Genomic DNA, 13,975 nt, shown 5'->3' on the forward strand with positions numbered 1-13,975 from the left:
AAACAGTTAAATTTTGCTCAACTGTCATACTATTGTTATTGCTCCCAATAATAACCTCATCCCTCTTCACGCCCTTAAAAGGCAGTAGCTTGAAGGAGGGGGAAAGATGGTGGAGGAGTAGGGGACCCTATTTCAACTGGTCCCCGGAATTGAGCTGGATATCTACCAGACCACTCTGAGCACCCACGAAACCAGCCTGAGATGTAAGAAGATCTGGATCTCTACAAACAGAATATCGCAGGCGGTTGGTTTTGAGGTACGAAGCGGGGAGCCGTGATTCTGCGGGCAGATATCAGAGGATAAACGGAGGCGGGAGGGTGCCCGGCCGTGGGGACCCTACACCGCCGGTGAGTGACAGCCTCGCGCGCTGCGGACGGGGCACAGACTCGCAGACCGGTAGCGGCGGGGAAAGGACTTTAGGGCAGCCCCCGGGGTGGAAACCCGGAGCGGCGGGGTCTCACCTGCGAACTGCAGCCCCCCCGGACAGAAACCTGGAGCGGCGGAGCCGCGCGCGCGCGAACTGGGAGCGGCCGGCGATTTTAGAGGCACAAAGGGCAGAGAGGTGCCCCGACCTGGAGGCAGGACTAGGGGCGCTGTGGAGGGGCGCACAACCCAGGCCGCTGCAGTTTATAGCAGCACGGACAGAAATGGAGACAGTATGGCCTGGAGAGCTCACTGAGGAACAGACTGCGGTCTCTCTGCTCTGAGGCAGAGGGTCGGAAACGGTCTCTTCTGCTCTGACTCGCGGAAGAGACGCGGAAAGCCACCAGAAAAGCCGCCAGAGAACAAAAGCCCCCAAAACTGATTCCCACTGAGCCCATCCCCCGCCACAGGGGCTCAGGGCAACTCCGCCCAAACAAGGTTGCCTGAGTAACAGCAGGGCAGGCCCCTCCCGCAGAAGACAGGCTGGGAAAACAAGAGGCCAGCAACCCTAAGGTCCCAAGAAAACAGGTGCATCTTGCTTGGGTTCTGGTCAATAATTTGGACTCTATACATTCCCTCAAACACCCATCAACAGAATGACTAGGAGGAGGAGCCCCCAAAATAGAAAAGACTCAGAGATTATGACTTATGCTGCCGATTTACAAATGGATGCAGATATAACCAAGATGTCGGAGTTGGAATTCGGGCTAGCAATTGTGAAGACAATGGCTAGAATGGAGAAATCAATTAATGGCAACATAGAGTCTCTAAGGGCAGAAATAAAAGGTGAATTGGCAGAACTTAAAAATGCTATCAATGAGATCCAATCCAATCTAGATAATCTAACAGCTAGGGTAACTGAGGCAGAAGAGAGAATAAGTGACCTGGAAGACAATATAATAGATAAAAAGGGAAAAGAGGAGGCCAGGGAAAAACAACTCAGAATCCATGAAAATAGAATCAGAGAAATAAGTGACGCCATGAAGTGTTCCAATGTCAGAATAATAGGAATCCCGGAGGGAGTGGAGAGAGAGAGAGGACTAGAAGATGTATTTAAGCAAATCGTAGCTGAGAACTTCCCTAATCTGGGGAATGAAACAAACATTCGAGTCCTAGAAGCAGAGAGGACCCCTCCTAAGATCAAGGAAAACAGGCCAACACCCCAGCATGTAATAGTAAAACTCGCAAATCTTAGAACCAAAGAAACCATCTTAAGGGCAGTTAGGGGGAAGAGATTCCTTACGTACAGAGGGAGGAACATCAGAATAACGTCAGACCTATCCACAGAGACCTGGCAAGCCAGAAAGGCTTGGCAAGACATATTCAGAGTACTAAATGAGAAGAACATGCAGCCAAGAATACTTTATCCGGCAAGGCTTTCATTTAGAATGGATGGAGAAATGCAGAGTTTCCACGACCTGTAGAAACTGAAAGAATATGTGACCACTAAGCTGGCCCTGCAAGAAATATTAAGGGGGGTTCTATAAAAGGAGAAAGACCCCAAGAGTGATCTACAACAGAAATTTACAGGGACAATCTATAAAAACAACATCTTCACAGGCAACATGATGACAATTAATTCATATCTTTCAATAATCACTCTCAACGTGAATGGCCTAAACGCTCCCATAAAACGGCACAGGGTTGCAGATTGTATAAAAAGACAGGACCCATCCATATGCTATCTACAAGAGACTCATTTTGAACCTAAAGATACATCCAGACTGAAAGTGAAGGGATGGAGATCCATCTTCCATGCCAGTGGACCTCAAAAGAAAGCTGGGGTAGCAATTCTTATATCAGACAAATTAGATTTTAAACTAAAGTCTGTAATAAGAGACACAGAAGGACACTATATCATTCCTAAAGGGTCTATCCAACAAGAAGATCTAACAATTGTAAATATCTATGCCCCCAACATGGGAGCAGCCATCTACATAAGCCAACTGTTAACCAAAATAGTCATATTGATAACAGTATGTTAATTGTAGGAGACCTCAATACTCCACTCTCAGCAATGGACAGATCATCTAAGCAGAAAATCAACAAGGAAACAAGAGCTTTGAATGATACATTGGACCAGATGGACCTCATAGATATTTACAGAACATTCCACCCTAAAACAACAGAATACTCATTCTTCTCGAGCGCACATGGAACTTTCTGCAGAATAGACCATATACTTGGTCACAAATCAGGTCTCAACCGATACCAAGAGATTGAGATTATTCCCTGCATATTCTCAGACCACAATGCTCTAAAACTGGAACTCAATCACAAGAAAAAATTTGGCAGAAATTCAAACACTTGGAAGCTAAAGACCACTCTGCTCAAGAATGTTTGGGTCAACCAAGAAATCAAAGAAGAACTTAAACAGTTCATGGAAATCAATGAGAACGAAAACACATCGGTCCAAAACCTATGGGATACTGCAAAGGCGGTCCTAAGGGGGAAATACATAGCCATCCAAGCCTCACTCAAAAAAATAGAAGAAATCCCGAATTCACCAACTAACTCTACACCTTAAAGAACTAGAGAAAAAGCAACAAACGACGCCTAAGCCACGCATTAGAAGAGAAATAATTAAAATTAGAGCAGAAATCAATGAATTAGAAACCAGAAACACAGTAGATCAGATCAACGAAACTAGAAGTTGGTTCTTTGAAAGAATTAATAAGATTGATAAACCACTGGCCAGACTTATCCAAAAGAAAAGAGAAAGGACCCAAATTAATAAAATTATGAATGAAAGGGGAGAGATCATGACTAACACCAAGGAAATAGAAACAATTATTAGAAATTATTATCAACAACTATATGCCAATAAGCTGAGCAATCTGGATGAAATGGAGGCCTTCCTGGAAACTTATAAGCTGCCAAGACTGAAACAGGAAGAAATTGACAACCTGAATAGGCCAATAACCAGTAACGAGATTGAAGCAGTGATCAAAAACCTCCCAAAAAACAAGAGTCCAGGGCCTGATGGATTCCCTGGGGAGTTCTACCAAACATTCAAAGAAGAAATAATACCTATTCTGCTGAAGCTGTTTCAAAAAATAGAAACAGAAGGAAAACTTCCAAACTCATTCTATGAGGCCAGCATTGCCTTAATCCCCAAACCAGGCAAAGACCCCATCAAAAAGGAGAATTTCAGACCGATATCCCTGGTGAATATGGATTCCAAAATCCTCAACAAAATCCTAGCTAATAGGATCCAACAATACATTAAAAGGATCATCCACCACGACCAAGTGGGATTTATCCCCGGGATGCAAGGGTGGTTCAACATTCACAAATCAATCGATGTGATAGAACACATTAATAAGAGGAGGGAGAAGAACCATATGGTCCTCTCAATTGATGTAGAAAAAGCATTTGACAAAATACAACATCCTTTCCTGATTAAAGCTCTCCAGAGTATAGGGATAGAGGGAACATTCCTCAAGCTCATAAAATCCATCTATGAAAAGCCCACAGCGAATATCATCCTCAATGGGGAAAAGCTGAGAGCCTTTCCCTTAAGATCAGGAACACGTCAAGGATGCCCACTCTTGCCACTATTGTTCAACATAGTACTAGAAGTCCTAGAAACAGCAATCAGACAACAAAAAGAAATAAAAGGTATTCAAATTGGCAAAGAAGAAGTCAAACTCTCTCTTTTCGCAGATGACATGATACTTTATGTGGAAAACCCAAAAGACTCCACCCCCAAATTACTAGAACTCATCCAGCAATTCAGTAATGTGGCAGGATACAAAATCAATGCACAGAAATCAGTTGCTTTCTTATACACTAACAATGCAACTGTAGAAAGAGAAATTAGAGAAATGATTCCATTTACAATAGCACCAAAAACCATAAGATAGCTCGGAATAAACCTAACCAAAGAGGTAAAGAATCTATACTCTGGGAACTACAAAACACTCATGAAAGAAATTGAAGAAGACACAAAAAGATGGAAAAATATTCCATGCTCATGGATCAGAAGAATAAACATTGTTAAAATGTCTATGCTACCCAGAGCAATCTATACCTTCAATGCCATCCCAATCAAAATTCCAATGACATTTTTCAAAGTGCTGGAACAAACAATCCTAAAATTTGTATGGAATCAGAAAAGACCCCGAATCGCCAAGGAAATGTTGAAAAACAAAGCTGGGGACATCACGTTGCCCGATTTCAAGCTGTATTACAAAGCTGTGATCACCAAGACAGCATGGTACTGGCACAAAAACAGACATATAGACCAATGGAACAGAATAGAGAACCCAGATATGGACCCTCAACTCTATGGTCAAATAATCTTTGACAAAGCAGGAAAAAACATGCAATGGAAAAAAGACAGTCTCTTCAATAAATGGTGCTGGGAAAATTGGACAGCCACATGCAGAAGAATGAAACTCGACCATTCTCTAACACCATTCACAAAGATAAACCCAAAGTGGATGAAAGACCTCAATGTGAGACAGGAATCCATCAAAATTCTAGAGGAGAACATAGGCAGTAACCTCTTTGACATCGGCCACAGCAACTTCTTTCAAGATACATCTCCAAAAGCTAGTGAAACAAAAGCAAAAATGAACTTTTGGGACTTCATCAAGATAAAAAGCTTCTGCACAGCAAAGGAAACAGTCAACAAAACAAAGAGGCAACCCACAGAATGGGAGAAGATATTTGCAAATGACACTACAGATAAAGGGCTGGTATCCAAGATCTATAAAGAACTTCTCAAACTCAACACCCAGAAAACAAATAATCAAGTCAAAAAGTGGGCAGAAGATATGAAAAGACACTTCTCTGAAGAAGACATACAAATGGCTAACAGACACATGAAAAAATGTTCATCATCGTTAGCCATCAGGGAAATCCAAATCAAAACCACACTGAGATACCACCTTACACCAGTTAGAATGGCCAAAATGGACAGGGAAAGAAACAACAAATGTTGGAGAGGTTGTGGAGAAAGGGGAACCCTCTTACACTGTTGGTGGGAATGCAAGTCGGTACAGCCACTCTGGAAAACAAGTGTGGAGGTTCCTCAAAAATTTAAAAATAGAGCTACCCTATGACCCAGCAATTGCACTCCTGGGTATTTACCCCAAAGACACAGATGTAGTGAAAAGAAGGGCCATATGCACCCCAATGTTCATAGCAGCAATGTCCGCGATAGCCAAACTGTGGGAAGAGCCGAGATGCCCTTCAACAGATGAATGGATAAAGAAGATGTGGTCCATATATACAATGGAATATTACTCAGCCATCAGAAAAGATGAATACCCAACTTTTACATCAACATGGATGGGACTGGAGGAGATTATGCTAAGTGAAATAAGTCAAGCAGAGAAAGTCAATTATCATATGGTTTCACTTCTTTGTGGAACATAAAGAGTAACATGGAGGACATTAGGAGAAGGAAGGGAAAAATGGGGGGGGGGAATTGGAGGGAGAGATGAACCATGAGAGACTATGGACTCTGAGAAACAACCAGGGTTTTAGAGGGGAGGGGGGAGGGGGGATTGGTTAGCCCGGTGATGGGTATTAAGGAGGGCACGTACTGCATGGAGCACTGGGTGTTATACGAAAACAATGGATCGTGGATCACCACATCAAAAACCAATGATGTATGGTGACTAACATAACATAATAAAATTTTTAAAAAAAGGCAGTAGCTTGAGTCATAGAGTTAGAATATTGGAAAAATGCCCAAAACACATTTTTGACATTTATTTTATGACAGAGAACAGTGATTTGGTATTTGACTCAAGTTGCTCAAGCACATTTGCCTATTAGCGGGCAAAAGCAATTCAGGGCAAATCTAACTGCAAATAGTAATTGTACTGAATGAATCTGTATGCTAGTATTAGAGCGAGGGCTTGGTGCAGAAAAGGTAGAGGAGTACTGGAGTGGGAAAGACAAATGATTCACTTCTTTGTTATTGTCCCAGATCCAGCAACAGGGGACAGGCATAATATTAGGAGTTTGGAGGTTTCTTGCAGTCAGAAACAAGAAGACCTACATAGAGAGAAGGGGAAATCAAGTCTGAATTTGTGAGGCAATAGCAAATCCATGCAGGGCAGTTTTAGAGGACTTCCAAAAACTAGTGAGATTTTTCAACACACACACACACACACACACACGAACCCACAGAGCTCTAGTATTACCTGAAAATTTGCAGGGAACTTTCTGGAATAATAGAATTCAGTGTGCTGGAATTTGATCCAAAGTAAATTGGACAGTACAAATGCTGGGAATCATGATGTGAGTTTCTGTAAGAAAAGGATTTTCCCCCTTTCTTAGAGTTTTAACCTTCCCATGTAGCTAGATTCACAGAGCATATTTATGTCCAAGAAAACTAATTTAATTAAACTAATTGAAGTGAATGGGTTATTCTGAAAGAGAAGAGAAAGTTGAAAAACTGTTTTCCTCTAGAGCTTTGTTTACAAAAGCACATAATTACTGGAAGTCCCCTTTGCCCTAGCACAGTTAATCCATTGTAAGAATGTATCTGGGGTGTATAATGAACAAATGTTGAAAATACTGGCTACACACTTTCCCTTAAGTTTATTTATAAAAGTCTGAATACATGTGTGCACTGAAGCTATGAGACTGGAGAAAGCCAACTGGGATAGAGACCTACTGTCCCCATGCCTGTCATTTAGTGCCTAACATAATTCTAGGCTATTTTCTTGTGCAGGACATCTGTGAATTCAAAGCAGTTAGACTGGGTAAGGTTGGTTTAGCTTTCTGACCCTCTATTTCCCGATCTGCAAAATGGGGGGACTAGATTGGATGAGCTTGCAGATTCCCACCCAACACACCCTGTGTAACCCTCTCCCCTTGAGTGGGGGCCAGAGCTAGTGGATGTGATGGGATAGCACTTTCATAATCCAAGTTAGCTTATACAGAAGAAGGGATTTTGCAGATATAATTAAGGTTCTTCATCAGTTACCTCTGAGTTCATCAGTAGGGAGATTGTCCTGGGTGGGCCTGACCTAATCAGGTGATCCCTTAACGGGGCCCTCCCTGAAAGAAGAGATTTGAAGTGAGAACAGCCATGTTGTGCACTGCCTATCCAGGAGGCCATTTAGCAAAGGCCTGGGAGTGGCCTCTAGGAGTTGAAGAGCAGTCCCCGGCTGACAGCCAGCAAGAACTTGAAGACCTTAGTCCTACAGCCCCAAGAAAAGGGATTCTGCCAACAACCTGAAGGCACTTGGAAGTGGATCTTGATCCCGTTGAGCCTCCAGGGAGGATGCAGTTGGCTGACAGCATAGCTGTAGTGTTGTAAAACCTTGAGCCAAGAACCCAGCCCCGTTGTGCCAGGCTCGACACATGCAAACTGTGAGATAATTTGTGTGGTTTTCAGATGGTAGATTTGTGGTCATTTGTTACATGGAAACAGAAAACTTAAATGCTCTATTTTATTGAACACAAGACTCCTTGAGGTCACTAGACTGTGGCTGAGACAACTTTGAGCCACACAGCTAGTAGATGCCCTTCTCTGGAGTGCTAGATAAACCTCTGACAAGGCTGAGGATGCAAGCCCAAACCCTCCATCCAAGTAAATAGTACATTAACCCATAGGTTTCACATCTTTGTCAAAGTATGGTCTGTAGCTTAGAAAACCAAGAAACTTACTTTTCCAGCCAAAGGTCTTGAGCGGCAATTGTGTCTTGTCACCTCTGCTTCTCTTTAAGTAGTTGATCTTCTCTTTTCCTCTCCTGCTGTTTGGTGACGGTAAAGTTCTCAGACCTGTCCTTTGAACATTTTAAACTATCACTCAGATTGGCTCTGGGTGGTTGTAAAACAAGCATTAGACTTGGGAGACTAGTTCAACTCTTGGCTCTGAAAGCAACTAGCTACATGACCTTGGGACGAGAATTATTTCTCTGGCCTTGGGTTTCCTTCTGGGTAAAACACAAGACGTTATTATGTATTCCCAGACGGTTGAGGACAAAGGAGCATGGGCCAACTGGTAGAGTTTCAAGAACCACTCCAATTCCCCCTTTAGAAAGACTTGGAAGTGTGCACCAGAGGGGAAGTTTTGCCCCTCTGGGTCAAGGAGATGTTCCTCTATATTCTTGCCCGTTGAACCAGTTGTCTCAAATACTTTAACATGTGTAGATTAGTTTTATTTTGCATGGCAGGGGACACCAGTGGGTAGGATAAGAAGAGACTCTTTAGACAATTCAGGGAGATAATTTTATTCCATGGAAGGACAAAATTACAAGATGTAAAAGAGCCTATGTGATATTTTTATTGAATTGTTACAAATTTAAGGGAAACTTATGGGTGGAATATTGCGAGATCAATTCCGTGTGTGTGTGTGTGTGTGTGTGTGTGTGTGGGTGTGTTCTGAAGGGGTGTGGGTGCAATGGTAGAAGGAAACATCTGACCAAAGTGTTTTTTTGGAAGGGATATTCCTTCAGAGGATTCAAGGCAGCCAGTCATCACTACCCTTCTAAAGTATATCCCTTGACCTGAGCACTAGAATTAAGAGTGGGGTAGCAGGAAGGCAAGGGTAGGAGTACAAAGCAGGGAAAAGTTTGGAGAACTGATGATTGGCTTTGAATGAGGTGGTATATTCAGTAAGATCAACCCAAATGTGGAAAGTTCTAGGAAGCTGGGATGGAAGGTGGTGGGGGCAACAGCAGCAAAGCAAGGCCAGCCTCTTCAGGGCTGCTTCAAGTGCCTTCTTTCCCCTCACTGTCACACTCGTCCTGCGCAGCAGCATTATGATCATCAGCCTCAGAGATGGGGAAACTGAGGCCCAAGGAGGTCAATTAACATTGCCGTCCCACAGGCAGCGGGTGGTGCGGAGGGCAGCTGCGTGCACCCAGCTAGCCTGACTACAGAGCCCTCACTCCTAACCGCCTTCGCCTCCAATGGAACAGACGGGACAACTTCCATTCTGTATTCCTGGGGCAGGGAGAGAAGGGGAGCCCTGTGCTTCTGGGGGCTGATGTTGTTCGGACATCAGGGAACTTCGAGTTGTTGAAAACTTTGGGGAGAAAGCAGAAGATGGGTGTAAAGGAACCAATCCTTCCCTAGCTGGAACTCTCCCCCCCAGGAGCTTTTGTTTCCTAGAAAATTGTATCTTTTAGGAAGGGAGGGCACGGCCTCAGTCCTGGGCGGATGTGCTGCTTCTTGGTAGGTTACCATTTTGTCTTTGTAGCTCTGTTCTGAATTTCTCTTATCGTTTTGTATTTCCACCTCTTTTTCAGTTTAGAAAATGGATCTGTGTTATTCTATCTTTATGGAGTGGTAGCTATCACGTGGGGGTTATCTTCCAGTGGTGAGGGGACCACACCAATCATTCTCAGGCCGCTCCCAACCACACCCACACCCTGTGGATGCCTCAGCACAGGGACTGCCTTCCAGGGACCCAGGAGCCAGGTAGGGCTGTCTCTCCACAGCCTGCTTCCTGTCAGGTGGGAAGGTGTACTAGGATTGAGGGGACGTTGGGCAGTTCTGGCTCATGTGGGGCAGCTCTACAGAAAGTTCCATGATGGAGCCCCCAGTCATGACAGTGAGTCCAGTGATAAGTTTGGGGATAATGGAGAGCTCCACTGAAGAGTAACCAGACCCTGACCCGGGTTGAGGAGAAACGGGACACACAAAGGACAGGTTCACCTGATAACACAATTGTAACTCTGGAAGCTTACAGCACTGTCCTTATAAAAATGCAAAGCAGGTCCAAAAGAAATTAATGGGATCTTTGAAAGGTCAGAGTATGCCTGAGCATTGATTTTAAGATGCTTTATCAATTAGAGACCAGAGGTTTTTCCTGATGATATTTATTTCATAAATGTAATTATTTTTCTAAAACATATTAAAATAGAAAACATGTTCTTTTGATCAATTATACAAAGAAAATACCAATATAGTAATAAAAATACTGAAAATATATGAAAAGCACCAGAATATTAGAGAAATTACACTGGCAACAATTCTAGGAATATATTTTTTTTTTTGCAATTGTACAATAAAGTGCTATTAAATCCAGTCAAAATTAGTGGCAAGATATAAAAACAGTTATGGTATTACTATGAAATTTGAGGCTAGGTTTAACCGCAATTGCATTTTTAGGCTACTTTCAGATCAAGCTAATGATAGTTTATTTTCATGGAAAGTCTATTAATTTCCATTCTCAAGTGAAAACAATCTAAATCTCAATGTTGATCCCTGGTAATCTGGTCATGAACAGCTAATGACAAGCTAAAAAATAAAATTATTATCAGAGTCCTCAGAGTAATAATCATACAAAGTATGATGAAATAAAATCAAAAGAAGACAGAAGAAAATCAAATGTAAATAGGTGATTAGTTAAGACGAGAACAAAAGTTCAGATGCCTTTGATTTTATAGTTAATTTTCAGTAATCTTGCATAGTCACATTGAATAGACACACAAACATTAACAAGATAGGTTATTCAATGAACTGGCCAGACATCAGGGAAGAACAACTTAGCGAGTCAATGTCATTTTCATCAGAAACATTAAAGGGACACTGTTAGTTAGGACAGCACGCTTCCAATTCTGACCAATGATTTCCTCATTTCTTTGCTGAGGAACAAAAAACGTACACAAATACTTTGGGGTTAGAGGATAGTCAAGCCGGGGATGTGACACACACACAGGGAGATACTACGGCCAGTACTTAGGGTGTACTGAAGTCACTTGCACGTCTGGAGTTGGCAAACTGCAACAGAAAAACCCAAATTAAGACAAAGTTATCAGACCAGTGTCCTTTTAAGGTTTTATTTCTAGGCCAATTTTGAAGGGACTCTATTATATCATTCTTCACAACTCAGTGTTGGAATCATCAGCTTCTCCAGATGAAAGCCGCCAATACCACACTTCAGAAGAAAACATTCTCCAAGCATGGCTCAATCAAAACTCAACATTTATTTAACAGGCAGACTCTTTTTCTTTCATATCAAGTAGATTTACACGTGAACCAACACGGACTGAAACTGGCTGTATAAATGAGAAAACAAACTCTTTTCATCCACCTCTGCCCCTGCGAGTCGTATCATCTTAGGCACTCAGGAACCACCCTTGGGATTACTGTGACAAGGGCAGAGGATCCAGCAAGTCCATCAGCCCCAGTCTGAAGGTGGTACTAGTGGATCATGAGTTCTACTTTTCACTCAGAAATGGAGACTTGACACTTGAGTTTTGAGTTGTTTTTTTTTTTTTTTTTCATGCTTCTAGATCCTCTAGTCTTTTTGTCAAGTTTCCTTCTGGTGGCTGATTTTAACAAGGAACTGAAATGTAAATGAATTCTACGGCTATGCCTCTCAAAAACTAACTTTTCAAAGAAATTTTAACTCGTTTAGAAAAGAGGGTGAAGATGGTACAACATTGCAGTAGGCCTTTCTAATACTGAAGCATACGGGTCAGTGTCCAGCCACCGTGAGCAATGTGACACCACATAAAAAAGACTGGAAAGTGGGACCGAAAGGATTTTTCTTCTCTGTGCCACTGACAGAATTCAAGGAAAACCCAACCAAACTTAGTTTCCCCAGTTCTACCTAAATGTGAGTATTCATTAAAAAGTCCAAGATTAATAAAAGGCAGACTTTAAGGAAGACAGATAAGAAACAAAGGCTAAAGGTGGTTTGGCATTAAATAGTTTTACATACTCAAAGAATATTGACTAGCATCTGGAAGTAATTCTCAAAATTACAAAGTCATGTTTACAGAAATTACTCTGTATAAGTATGGTTTTTTTAATATACATGTTCTATATACATAGTATAGAAAAGCTAGTAAGTTGGCTCAGCTATAATGATTTTGTCATTAAAAAAAGCAGATGACATTTTTGGCTGCAACAAAGCTTGTTACTTACACTTTTCAGTTCAGCTAATGTATATATATAATACAACTTAAACTTCAGAAGTCTTCAAATCAAAAGGAAAAAATAAATTATATCTAAAGTATTAATTTACACACGGCTATGCCTTGACTTGGCTAACTACAGCTATAGTCTCTTATAATCAATTTCTCCAGTGTTTCCTTATTCTAACAGACTTTATTTTCAAGACATGTTCCCCTCTAAGTGTGGCAAATTTCCTTTCAGGAAGCACAGATGTGCGGCACTTTTAGTAGCATGAAGTTCTGGGTCTTTTTCCAACTAATGAATGAAAAAGCCTTGTTTCCTACCGAGTGCCACTTCTTTAACTGTACAACAAATAGAAGAAAGAGATGACAAAAGCAAGCAAGAGCATTGTTAAGGAAAGCAGTAGCTGCTGGAACCAGATACAACGCTGAACTTGGTCTTCAAGCTTCCTATTGCTTTCTAGTAAACGATTGAGCTAAAGAGGGAAAAAAGGATGAAAGATTTATATCAGTAAAACAGTACATGAATCATGTAAACGACAAATAGGAATATTAGAAACCCAACCATTTACAGGATGGGGTCTATCCACTCTGAGCAGCGGGGAGCTGGCAATGCCATGAGGGATTACATTTGTTTGGTGAATAGCCGTGCACCCTCTTACTCCTGTTTTGGAAAGGTCTAATTTTCTAGTGGAGAAGGAGCAAAGCAAGTACCTTCCTGGAGGTACCTAAACCAGCTACTCAGAAAGAGAGCCCCTCCATCTTTTTCAAGTTGAAATGGTACTCCTCTCATGAGATCAGATTCTTTGGTACTCCCCCAGGCACCATACAACTTGTCCAAATTAAAATGGCCAGAGCTTTTCAAAAGTTAATAGATCTCCAAAAGTAACTCACCACTTACGATTTCAGATTTGGCTTCCCTTCACAAAGAAAAGAGCATTTCTGTCATGTCTATGCCAAAGGTCTTCCTTACATCAGTGGGGAAAAAGTGGATTTCTAATATTAGTTAGCATTAACACCTCTGTTTTAGTTAGGGAGAAAGAACACTTACTTGCAGATAAAGATCTTCATTGGTTTTATCAGACATGTTAAAAGCACTGTCTTTTAATGTCAGAGTGGTTGGTTTACTGCTCTCAACAATATGGCATCTTAACCTATGAAAGTCCAAAAGAAACATAACTTCTTAAAATTTTTAATGAAATTTTTTTTATAAAAGTATAATGTGAGAAAAGTCAAACACAGAAGTTCATGTAACCGGGATGAAAGTCCTCCTCCTCCCCAGATACACGTGTATGGTGGCAGCTCACTGTGGATCTATCTTGGAAGGGGAGCACAACTGGCCACCCCCAAATGCGCCTCTCTGGCATAAGGATTATCTGGAGCTGGTTATTTTTTAAGAAACAGCAGACCTAAGAAAAGCTTTGAAAACCTTTTGTCAGGGACAGTGACATCAATAAGGGAAGGAAAGGTCCATCTATAAGGGTGTCTTCCTCTCCCTGCCAGGACGAGGGGATGACAGAAATCTCTAAGAACTCTTTTTTTAATTTTTAATTTTTAGTACGAGTTGCTAAAGGGCAGATTTTTTTTTTTAAATTAACATTTAATGGAGAAGGGACCAATTGACATCTGCTGAACCACTTTACCCTTGTTCACTGTGATTTTCCTGACAGCCCCCCATCATGGACTCCCTTACCCCCCAACATCTTGTCTTG

The 13,975-nt window shown here is 41.7% G+C and overlaps 1 protein-coding gene and 1 long non-coding RNA gene across 3 annotated transcripts in view; both read right to left on the bottom strand.

Moving 5' to 3' along the window:
- LOC144380562 (uncharacterized) overlaps nt 1-8,228 on the bottom strand; it is a 52,680-nt gene extending 44,452 nt beyond the window's left edge. The window contains exon 1 of the long non-coding RNA XR_013444757.1: nt 8,059-8,228. This is a non-coding gene — a long non-coding RNA (uncharacterized LOC144380562). The remainder of the gene's footprint in view (nt 1-8,058) is intronic.
- A 1,972-nt stretch (nt 8,229-10,200) lies between these two features.
- MOSPD2 (motile sperm domain containing 2) overlaps nt 10,201-13,975 on the bottom strand; it is a 57,269-nt gene continuing 53,494 nt past the window's right edge. The window contains exons 14-15 of one of the 2 annotated variants that reach the window (XM_078065006.1): nt 13,315-13,417; nt 10,201-11,121 (exon numbers count right to left, since the gene is read on the bottom strand). In XM_078065006.1, the coding sequence (XP_077921132.1) occupies nt 11,080-11,121; nt 13,315-13,417 (145 nt within the window). In that variant the 3' untranslated portion in view covers nt 10,201-11,079. Of the gene's footprint in view, nt 11,122-11,164; nt 12,740-13,314; nt 13,418-13,975 lie in introns of those variants that run through there. The other variant, XM_078065005.1, reaches the window with a different exon arrangement.

Source organism: Halichoerus grypus, chromosome X, assembly GCF_964656455.1.
Source record: "Halichoerus grypus chromosome X, mHalGry1.hap1.1, whole genome shotgun sequence".
Taxonomy (NCBI): domain Eukaryota; kingdom Metazoa; phylum Chordata; class Mammalia; order Carnivora; family Phocidae; genus Halichoerus; species Halichoerus grypus.